We start from the raw sequence: 12,401 nt of genomic DNA on the forward strand, positions 1-12,401 counted from the left end.
TTCACCTGGTTGTCCTGTGCCACCTGTCTCTAGTTTGACATCAGTTCAGTTTGTATTTTAGTCTCTTTTCCATGCACAGTTTCATTTTGCCAGTTTTGTTTCCTGCTCCTTATTTGATTTTAAAACAGATCCTCAACAACACAGTTAAAGTTATTGATTTAGTCTCAGACGCATTAAAACATTTTCCACTGACATCTTGTCCTAACTGAATCGTCCATCCCTGGACCCTGGAATCTGTCTCTTTGTAGGACGACTGGAGGACGTGTAAAATGTCAACCTGTACAATTCTTCACACAAAGGAAACCTCAGCACATCTATGGGCTGGAGCCGCCCGTCCCAGAGCTTCTTATCTGTCTCCTCGCTCTCTTCTTTTATTCATCACTCTATTTCTTTCCCTGGGAGGGACGCTGTGTTGGTGGAGGTCTAAACGCCCTGGAGCGGACGGAGGGATTTCAGGTGTCAGAGAGAGAGAGAGAGAGAGAGAGAGAGAGAGAGAGAAATGTGAATAATAGATCAGAGGGGGGGGGGGGGTAGAGAACGAGGGAAGGAGTCGGGAGAAGAGAGCGAGGGAGAGAGAGATATAAAGCAGGTGTCAAAGGGACAGGGAGTCGGAGAGGACGAGGACGGGGAAGTGGGACGGACTGTTTATTTCTTGGAGGGCAACCGTGACAGGATAACACACATCTGTAAAAGTCAGGCGTCCATCTGTTCATCCATCCATCTGTTCATCCATCCATCTGTTCCCCCCCCTCCCTCCCCCCCTCTCCTCCCTGCTGCCTCCACTGTGGTCAGGAGCTGTTGCATAAGGCAGCGATTCATCTTTTATTGAGATGGGAAGCTTCTATAAATACGTTCCACCTTATTCTGTGGACGTGAGGAGCTCAAGCTGTAATTCAGCTACAGTTACACACACACACACACAGAGGACGACCACAGCAAATTCAATTATACTGTGAAACACACGTGACACAACTTCTGCTCTTTATTAAACTCATTTTGTTGTTAGTTGTGTTTGTGTGTTTCCCGTGTGTCACTTTCCTCGTCTCCTGATGCCGACATTAAGAAATCAAATGTCAACTGATAGAATTTCAGAAAACAACACATTGACAAACACATATAATGCTGTGCCGATATTCATTAGCTTTAAATGTCGTGACCTGAATTACATGTGTTCTGATTGAAAGGGTTCAGGTGATCGGTGACACCGGTACGACCCCGACTGATGGATCAATATTAACCGCAGCTCTGATTTACTGAACTTCTCAATACCTGACTGCACAATATTTAACACCTTATTGTGTTAATATATGTTGTGTCCTTGCTGCCATAAATGTTGTGTCATTCTTATGTTATTGTGCGTTTACCCAGACATCATCTACCCAGCATTAAAGCACATTGAAGTTTAGTAATTTTCTTCCTGCTGCTGTTAAACTGAAATATCTCACTCAACTAATTTAACTCTGCAACAATCATTTTCTCTTCCCTTGCAATATCATATATGTGCAATATAGCTTAACCGTTTATAATTTGTTTACATTGTAGATATGTCTATTTTTTATAATCCCTTATGTTTATTATATATTTGTTATGTATATTATGACCTTTATTGTTTCACTGTTGCCATTTTGCTGATATAAATACGACTAATTTAACTATAGTGGAATTAATAAAGGACAATCTTATCTTATCTCATCTTATCTTATCTTATCTCATCTTATCTTATCTTATCTTATCTAATCTTATCTTATCTTTATCTATATTGTTTTGGATGCAAGTAAATGGGTTTATCACTATAGGGTATCTAGTGCAACTGAATTTATATATAACCTCCTAAAAACAGGAGCATATATGGTATAAATGTGTATATAATACTGTATTATATTACCATTCAATTACATTGACAACTGTTAATACATTGATCCAAATTTTCTATAACCATATTTTTTATTTTAAAGATCAGGTTCAACATCTTGGTGATGAAATTCAAAAGGTTCATATGAAGGTTGATGAGCCGAGAAACACACACACAACTGATGAACAGCAAAACATTTCACATACCAGAGGTCCATCACTGTTGTAAATCAATATTTATATATATATTGAACTTTTGTTATGATATTATCGATTAAAATGATGCCACGCTGGATTCTTATATCTTATTTTTTCGCCTGATTCCCAGATGAAGCTTTTCTCATCGTGAGACTCACACATTGTGAATTTTAAGAATAAATTCAGTGCAGAACAAACGTTAACACTTGACACCAGGAGACTGATCGAAGCTGGAACACACAGATGAAGACACGAGGAGACGAGCAGATCCTCACCTGAGCAGATCAATTTCATCAGCATGAACCCCTGTTCTCCGAGTCTCCTACTGGATCATCTCAACAGGCAGAAAGCCACCGGGTCTCCAGAGCTGCAGAGGACGAGAGAGGGCGGAGGTTCAGTGCGTGGAACTGGGAGGACTGGGCTCAATGGGAGCTGAGGAGGTAAACAAACAGGTGGATGGAGAACAGGAGGAATCAAATGTAAAGAGTGAGAGATGCTGTAGTGAGACAAAGGGAGGGGGAGGGAGACTGATGTGCGAGTCACAACCTCAGAGCCCGGCTGTTTATAAAGCCTGAGGCAGTGTGTGTGTGTGAGGCAGTGAAGTGGCCACCCACGCCACCCTGTGTGTGAGGATGTGTATGTGTGTGTGTGTGTGTGTGTGTGTGTGTGTGCGTTCATCGCTGTAACCAGTACATGGCCACAGGGTTCAAATGTTCCAATCAATACCAGAACAAAACACACACACACACAAATAATCCATGCACACAAATACTACGAGCTCTGCCCCTGAAGTACTTCCTGCTCTCGACTGATTGGACGACTACACTATACGTCTTTCTTTTTAACAGGAAGGAAATCCTGACAAAACCAGTTGTGTGATGTGCTGTTGTGTTTTCTCATTTGGTGTTGTGTTTTATGATGGACCTGATTTCACTCCCCCCCTCTCTGGAGCCAACCCCCAGCTGCTGTTGGGTCTCACATGATAACGTGCAGCCGTCGATATGAGAGCGTACGGATGCAACCGGGCGAATCGAGGACCAATAGTGAAGCACTCTGGATAAAAGTGTTGTTTAAAAATAATAAATGTTCTATTCCAACCTGTTCTCAACGTTTCTGACCACAAATATCTGTAGTTTGAATAAAACAGGACAGTGGAGTCATTTAGGCGGATTTGAACCTAGTGGCTGGACCTCCTGCTGTGACGGTGAAGCTGCTCTCATCACAGACAGGTTGTGGCTGTGAGGAGACGTCACTCTCATTCAGATGTTCAGGGTTGAGACTTGGTTTAAAAGCTTCAGGAGGTCGACTCAGGTTGAGAGAGAGAGGATGGTCTGACTCAGTGGATGCAGACCATGGGTCTAAATCATTGTGCCCTGGTTCCAGGGAGAATTCTCTTCTTCACTTCCTGCTTGTTTCCATTTTAAAAACGACATCAAGCTCCGTGCTGCAGCATTAACTCTGAAAAGAGGAAGTTTGGATTCAGATTCAATCCCTCTTTAACTTGTGGTCACATCCCAATGAGCCGATTCTCCACCCAAAACAAATCCCCTCCCTGCTGACTCCATTTCCCACTGCACCACTGCCAGATTCTGAAATTAGTGCCACAGGAGACGATTGTGATTGGTTGAAAAATATAAAATACAGAAAGAGGAAGTGGGTTTTGATCCTATAGCAGAAGAGATGGATCTAGTTATGTGATGTATAGGTTTAGGCTTTCTGATGTGACGGTTAAGTTAGGGTCGGGGTTTGGGGAAGGATAGTGTGAGAGACATGTGTGTGTGTGTGTGTGTGTGTGTGTGTGTGTGTGTGTGTGTGTGTGTGTGTGTGTGTGTGACTCATGAGAACCTACGATGCATTCTGCTTTGTTGTTACATAACTGTCACTGCTCACACACACACAGACAACACACTCTGGCAGCTAGACTGAACTATATCTCTACCATCCCTCTCTCTCTCTCTCTCTCTCACACACACACACACACAGACACACACAGAGGCACGACACTTACAGTGGGTTGTTCTCACTCCACTCTTGCACTATTGTGTGAGTGAGAGAAAGAACAGAACTCGCAGGATTTGTGTCAAAACTCTGCACGAGTGACACAAGAACTGATCCAGTGTGTAAATTACAAAAAGCTAAAGTTGAGAGAAATGAGAAAATCTTAAATGACTGAACTCTGTTTTATTTTAATTTCAGCTCATTGTGAGTTGTGCGTGATTTTCAGTGTTGTTGACAGTGAAGGCAGCTTGAATATAAGGAATGTAAATATGTGAATATAATTGATTTTAATATCTTTAAATGAAGTGAAACTCTTTAACTCTTGTTCCTGAGACATTATATTGACAGAAAATCCCATTTGAACGTGAATAACTCAAGCAGCTCTGATGTCAAAGTTACTGCTGTGAAAAGAGAAGTTATCATTCAGTTTAACAGATAACAGGTTAGCGGGTGGTTTGGATATTTATAGATTTATGAGCAGAAATGGAAATGATGTAATTTCACTGCAGACTCGAATTGCCCACAGTTGCCAACAGGAAGCTGCTGCCAATTTCTGAGAATCACGTACGAATGTCCTCAGAGAGAGTTCGGTGGGAGATGAGAGGCTCATTAAAATCCTGACTGGACGCGTGGAGCCGAGGAAAAACCAATAATAATAATAATAATAATATGATCCACTTGAAAACTCACAATCACAGAAACTCTCTGTTTTAGGAAACAACACTTGGCGACAAACATTTGAGAGAATAATTCCTGTTCTCGCTAGAATTTCTATAAACTCTCAATCACAAAGCGTCCGGAGGAGTTTAAACTGTTCTGGTTATTTCTGTTCTCGCAGAATTAAATCGTTTAATCATTAAACAGTTTGTGCATAAACCAAAACTAACATTAATCAGAAGATCACTAAATTACAAAACACCCAGGCACAGTGTTTAGAGACATTTTATGAATTTGTACAATGAGGTATGCAGCTTTCTGAGCCAAAGACCAACAATCTCCTCATGATAACACATTCAACTTCACTAGATCCTGATTTTTATTTGGATCTGCACCAATAAATATCAGTTCTCTAAATGTGCCTAATTCCCTTCATCAAGATCTGTGAAGTTTTTGCTCTGAAATCAAGGAAAATCATAAAAATGAAAAACTCTTCTGGATTCAGACCAAACTTGAATCAGTTCTTTCCATCAAGTTTCCTGGTCGTCCATCCAGACAGAAGCAAACAATCACAGATGAAATCATAACCTCATTGGTGGAGGTAACTAAGTAATTTGAGTGCACACACACACACACACACACACACACACACACACACACAGCCCTTGTAACACTTTGCAGATGAGACAAAGCAGGTGATGATTCGTGGATGACAAGAAGACAACACCAGTCAGAGGAAAAGAAACGGCAGGAATCAAGTTTAGCCAGTGGCCACCACAGCACTCCATCATTTCCTCATCTCTCTCTCTCTCTCTCTATTAGCCCCCCCCTCTCTCTCTCTGTCCCTCTCTCCCTCCTCTCATCCATCTCCTCCCAGCTCTCCCTGACAGTCTATTTGGCCCACACAGCCCTGTCATCCATTCAACCTGTCAGTCCTGGCAATGCCACCGATCTCACACTGACTCGTGTTAGTGGCCGGGGCGGGTGGAGCCGGCGGTTCGAGCCCCGGTGCCACCGCTGAGAGCTGAGGTCTGAGGTCAGAGGTCAGAGGTTCAGCCCCTGTGGAGCCGTGAGTTCATGTTCATCCTATAGCTTCTCATGCGTTCCACCTCTGGTCCTGTGTTTGTGTGACATTTGTGTAGAAGTTATGCGTGAGTGGTTTTTGCCGTCATCATGCTCAGTGACACTGGTCACATGGCTGAACTCAGTTTGACGTGGAACCAGTACCCTGGACGAGACTGGAGCTGATGGCTCAGGGTTTAAACCACTTATAACACACCCTTATCATTTAGAAATAAAACATCTAATGTGTGTATTTATATTGTCAGTTCCACTGCAAAAATACCATTTGTTTAATTTAACAAAAAACTAATTTTCTTTCATCTAATAATTCAAACTATTGAAATTTGACCATTTTTTTTACCATGAACACAACTTGTTCCATAGTTTGTATATACAGAATATATATATATATATATATATATCTACTGTCTTGGTAATGGTATATCATCCAGTGTTTGTACTTATATTGTCAGTTACACTGACCCAACAAATAAGATGAACATGGGTTTCGCTCCACTTCCCCTACACTAATGAATACACATGTTAAACTGAGGCCTTATGCACTACAGACAGGGTTACACTCTATTTCCGGGTTACGTATCCAGGAGCTAATCTCCGTGTAATGAATTTGCCAAAGGTCTTTTTTTTTCTGTGCTGACCTTCATGGCTGACTGAGGAGCAGAAGCCACTTAGAAGAACCCAGTGAGAGCTGTGATGTCCACTGGGAGCCCGGCATTGGGACAACGTGAAGCTTTCAGATCAAACTGTCACTGGTGAAGTCACAAGTGTTGAAAACTAGGAATGTGGCTTTTACCACGAGGACCCAGTTCACCACACTCTGTCGAATCAGGGGAATCCCAGTCCTGTTTTTCTCTGAGTGTCTGTTTACGTTGGATTCCCTCTGTTTTAACAGATTGTAGATAATGAATCACATGCACATGAATCTGAGAGGAATTAACTTCACGTTAGTTCTGCGTCTCTCTCTCTCTCTCTCTCTCTGCTCCCCCGCTGCTGTACAGCCACTGCACTTCACTGCTGACACAATAGAGTTAAGTGTGTGGGAGGGAAGCTGAGCGAAAGAGAGAGAGAGATGAGCCTTCTCCAAAAATCACTGTAGGACGCCCACATCCGTCCGATAGCAACCTGCCGTGGGTCTGTGGTAGTAGATGTACTTAAATAAAACTAACTACAGGGAGTTCTCCAGGAACATGAGTACTTTTATATCTGAGTTTGTCTTTTGGTTTCCCTCATAATATACGATTTTTGAGTTTATCATGATTTACTTATACCCACATATAATGCGTAACATTTTTATATACCATCTTAATTCTGTTTTGTAAATGATCCCTGCCTATACACTCACAACAGTCTTTGAACATTTATGTCTTTTCAAATATCTCCTTATAAGTAAAGCGTGAATACAGTTTTATGCATTTTATAACATGCATCTACACTTAATTAACTTTGTTCTATTTGAATCTATTTATACTTTTTACTCCTGTGACCTCATCAACCAGCTGCTTCACCTCGTGTCATCAATTAAGTTTCTCTCATCCCATCTCATGTGTGGAGCTTCTACAGTCAGTTTGTTCTTCAGTTATTCATTGAGGTTAATCCTTCAACACCGATTCAACACAATATTTGAATCAGTCCTTTATATAAATGTATATAGTTAGTATATTATAGTACTATTTGACAAGTTAAACGCCTTAATTCAGAGTTATTATTTTCGAAAAAGTACAAAAGTAGTAATTTATTGCACTTTTATTACTGAGGCATTGATTCTTTACTTATCAAGAAGAATGACTTGTTTTTTAAGTAGAAGAGTTTGATTTCATGTATTTAAAGCAGCCACAGACATTGAGAGAAGCATAGCATTGAAATGTTTGAGTACAAATACCTCAGATTTCAGTAAATGTACCAAGTTGCATGTCAGCAGTGAGTTACTCTTTATAATGAATTAATAAAGAAGCCTGTTCGTGCAGCACATTACATAATATCACTTTTATTACCAAGGATGCATGAAGATAATATTATAACTTCGCCAAAGACATTAAATACCAACATAACTGCATATTCTGGACTCACATTTGTGAAGTATTTACATTTAACATAGTTTCAGAATCAGCACAGACAGAGGGGGGTGGGGGGGTGAGGGTGAGAGAGACTTTAGCTTGGGATGGAGAGAGAGAGCGAGAGAGAGAGAGAGAGAGAGAGAGAGAGAGAGAGAGAGGATGCTTACCTGCAGAAGATGAATAAACGTGTCCAGGAGAGAAACGACTCCTCATCAGCTCCTTGTCGTCTCTTCACATCCTCACATCACTGACAACAGCAGAGACAACATCACTACATCCAGTCTGCAGGTCTCCCCCTTCTCTCTCTCCCTCCCTCCCCTTCTCTCTCTCTCTCTCTCTGTCACTCTCTCTCTCTCTCTCTCTCTCTCTCCCTCTCTCCCGGGACTTGGCCCACCTCCTCGGAATAGCGTTTCGTTAAACTCCCGGTGATACCCGAGGTTTTACCCCGCACGACGAGCCACACTGCAGCGGAGCATCCCTCGTCCCTCACATCCTCCTCCTCCTCTCTTCATCATCAGCATCATCATCATCACTGTCACCGTCCAACCCGTGCAGCTCTATTCTGTTCTCCCTCTATTCCTCTGTCCGTAGCATCACTAGCTGCTTCCCTCCTCCTCCTCCTCCTCCTCCTCCTCTCTGCACCGTGTCTCTCTCGGCTCTGCAGCCCGGTGATAAGTGTGTCATGCCCGGGGAAGAGAGAGACGCCATCCTTGAGGATGATGGGACATGCAGTGAGAGAATGACTCAAAGAAAACAAACAGGAGCCTGTAGTGAATAATCAGAGAGCAGGAAAGAAACCAAGAATACAAATAATAATAATAATAATAATAATAATAATAATAATAATAATAATATAATATTAATAATAATAATAATAGTGTGTATTTCGATTTTTTTATTCATATATTTGCCCTTATTTGATCCTGTGTTAAGGATGGTGTGTGACTCAGGAGGTACAGTGGGTCGACCTCCAACCACAGAGCCGGCAGTTCAACTCCAGTCTTTCCCATTCCGCCCGCCGAAGTGTCCTTGGGCAACGCACTTGACCTTAAACTGCCCCTGAGGACAATGTGTGAGTGATGTGTGACAGAGGGAGTCATGCACACAGATGCAGGGTGTGAATGGACTGCAGAGTTCTGATGGTCATCAAGAACAGCACAAGGTTCAGATCATTTCCTCTTTTACTTTGAAGCTTCTTTCCTTGTGCTTCTCTCTTACTTCCTGTGTTTCCCTCCTTCATCATCTGCACCTGCTCCTGATGTGTCTCACCTGAGTTCTATGATCCGGCCTCTTCATTGAGTCCATGTGCTCCTCACACCTCCGTCCCTCCGTCTGGTAAATTCCTCTGGATTGTCTCTGTGCTCCAGTTTTGTGCCTTTGTGGTTTTGTCCTCGTGTTTCGGGTTTGTCCTTTCTTTATTTGTTCAAACTTTATGGCAACATTAGGAGCAGTAAAAAGGTCCCTGTAAGAGATGTAGATGGAGAGAACTTGAGAGTCCTGACCTGCAGAGATCTAGATCCTGGAGGTCTGACTTCATCTGAGTGGGAGAAAATCCAAATCACAAGTTTCCCTTCAAGCTGGAGTCTCTTACAGCAGCTTATTGTCAAAGTTTATCCCGAACAGAGGTTTTAATCATTAGAAAAAAATATATAGACCCTTTGAAATTAATATATATATCAAGAATCCCTCCATTCCAAAGAAATCCTGAGAAACACCTTTATATCCTCTTCAGACCATCTTGACTGGAAACCAGGTAACAAGCCTTGGTTCATCATGTCTAACTTTAATTACTTACAATTCACATTTTATTATTTTTATATTCAAAAATGCACAAAGCAGAGTTCATTTCAAATAATTCCTACAGTCTGATGCATGTTTTTAATGCTGTGTGTATTTTCTGCTTCGAACCACAAGGTGGCGACAGAGCACCGTCTGGTGTCAGTTGGGTTTTTGTCTTGAGGTTGAGCTGTTTTCTTCTTTGTTGGTTCACAAATGATCCATCGTCTCATCAGTGATGCACATGAATCTGATGCTGGTGGAAATTTAACCAAAGCCAAAACCACAAACCAGCAAAATGTCAGTTCAGCAACGACATTTCTCTATTTTCTGTTTGTTTGATTAATTAATGAGTTAACAATTTAAATAGATTCAGGTATATTTAACACATATAATCATCTTTATGTTTAAATGCATGTTAATTTTGCCTCGTTTAAATGAGCCAATCGGTAAGAAACTCCCCACAAATCCAACAATAGAGGAAGGAACTGATTTGCAGAGTCGTGAGTGTAAATACAGGATTTTTCACAGAACAGATTTTAATTGAAATCCACGTCCAGACGGATCGAGACTCTTCACTAAACAATGTGAACAAGCATTCAACTCTTTCCCTCTGCTGCACAAAGCGAACAGGGGCAAACACACAGAATGAGAGGATGGGGAAAGGGGATATCCTCCTCTTCACAATGTTGTGCTGTTGTCACACTGGCAGCCATTGTTAGAATCCTCCTTTGTGTTTATATTTCACTATAGTTCTTCACCCAGAGGAGAATTCAGAACACAAACCTTGTCTCTGAGCTGATTAGCTGCAGAACATTCCTGGTCCCTGTTTGGTTTTCTGTCCCAGACATGATGTGGTTCCCTCTCTCTCCCTCTCTATCCCTCTCTATCCCTCTCTCGCTCCCTCTCTCTCTCTCCCTCTCTCCCTCCCTCTCTCTCTCCCTCTCTCCCTCTCTCTCTCTCCCTCTCTATCCCTCTCTCTCTCCCTCTCTCCCTCTCTCTCTCCTCCCTCTCTATCCCTCTCTCTCTCCCTCTCTCCCCTCTCTCTCTCTCCCTCTCTCCCTCCCTCTCTCTCTCTCTCTCCTCTCTCTCTCTCTCTTGGGTCTCGTTCAGGCTGACCCTCAGAGAGACACGGGGGCAAGAACACGTCCCCATCTGCCACCGCTCCTGCTTCTCCAGTGGTGGTTTTGAACTGGTTTGTGTGTTGGTTGTGTGTTTGATGCAGCTTTCACGTTGTGTGATGGTTGACTGCCGTGCGTCTCAAACCAGGAATGAGCGCCGGCCTGTTTCCAGCAGAGGCGTCTGTACGGGAGGGTTTCTGGTACGTCTGAGTCATCCTGCTCTGCTGGTGCCTCACAAGTCGGGAATCGAACCCCTGCATCTGGCAATGCCACATTCTGCCCACTTAGCTGCACGCCACAAGCTTTATTCCTGCCACAGACAGAGACACAAGCTCATCTGCTTCTCACGCAACAGAGGGCACGATAACAAAAGACACAAAATCCCAACACACATCCCGAGCACCGTGTGTACGTCATGAGGCCGCGGGCTGTGTGAGTCCTCTGTGCTCAGTCGCTACATGATTGTGTTGCACCGCAGTGAAATATTGGTTGAGACAACCCAAAGAAAACAGTTTTCTCCTCCCGCAACAACAATGGGGACCGACTTTTTACTCATGAGATGAGACGTCGCCAGATGTTTTACATAGAAACACGAGTTTAACGACGGAGGAAAATTCCTCACGTGGGAAAGAAAGGAAAGGATGCACTCCACTAAAGTTAGCTTTTTGAAATACAAACCATTTAAAGATATAAAAACTACTGATCCCTGCTGACTCGTGAATTTACAGAATCCAAAATGTTTCCAAAATTATTCAAACACAGAGAAATCCACAGTTTCATTATGGCCGGTTTTTCAAATCCATTTTTACTGTCTCTGCTAAAACTTCCAGTGAAAACCCGTCGCTCTTCTTTCTCTCGTAATGAAATGTCCATAAACATCTGTGTGTTTTATATTTCACCCTCTTTTGTTTCATTTCCTCCTTAAAAGCAGCCCTATGTAACTTATACCGAGCAAACAGCGCCCCCTGCAGTCAAACACGGTGATTCATTCTGTTGAACCAGACAGCTGTTACAGCATGGTTTCCTGTTGGAGATAAACTCTGGTTTTTAATAACTTCTGAGTGTTTTTAACTGATCTCAGTTCAGCTTCACTCTTCAACTGGAGCTCATCGTGACAGTTGAAGCTGAGACTCTCAGTCAGTTCTTCACACAGGAGATGGAACCCAGTCACCAGAGTTACAGAAGCTCAGGGATGAAGGAGGAAACTTTCTCCTTGTTCTAAATTCAAAGAAACATCAGACTCATTTTGAATGTGTTGTTTTCACCTAAGAGTTGAATAGTGCTGCTATAAAAGGTCAAGTTCAAGGTGATGAACTGATTTTCTATTACATCTCCCAGAATCCTTTGAATCTGGGTAAAATATCTTTTTGTCTAAATATTTGAGAAGTTTTTCTTTGAGGTCACAAACGATGAAGGTGCATGAGTTGATGATGTGTTTCTGTCTTTCAAGATTCACTTTCCTTCACTCCAACAACACACAGAGCATGAATTTATCACACATTTTGAGCCATTACAATAAAATGAGAGTATAAACTGGTGATGTATGACGATACGAGGTGAATGTTCACGAAGCTGCTGAGGGCACATTTCAGTTCGCACCAGGTAATGAGGCAGCAAATGAGAATACCGATGTGTAGAAAACCTGCACGTATCAATATTTGTG

At 42.3% G+C, this 12,401-nt stretch overlaps 1 protein-coding gene across 1 annotated transcript in view; it reads right to left on the bottom strand.

Annotated features, from left to right (window-relative positions):
• Positions 1–8,145, bottom strand: part of bean1 (brain expressed, associated with NEDD4, 1) — a 29,840-nt gene extending 21,695 nt beyond the window's left edge. The window contains exons 1-2 of the mRNA XM_062401002.1: positions 8,009–8,145; positions 2,325–2,416 (exon numbers count right to left, since the gene is read on the bottom strand). Of these exons, the coding sequence (XP_062256986.1) occupies positions 2,325–2,349 (25 nt within the window). The 5' untranslated portion in view covers positions 2,350–2,416; positions 8,009–8,145. The remainder of the gene's footprint in view (positions 1–2,324; positions 2,417–8,008) is intronic.
• Between the last annotated feature and the right edge of the window lie 4,256 nt (positions 8,146–12,401).

This window comes from Platichthys flesus, chromosome 12 (assembly GCF_949316205.1).
Source record: "Platichthys flesus chromosome 12, fPlaFle2.1, whole genome shotgun sequence".
Lineage (NCBI taxonomy): Eukaryota > Metazoa > Chordata > Actinopteri > Pleuronectiformes > Pleuronectidae > Platichthys > Platichthys flesus.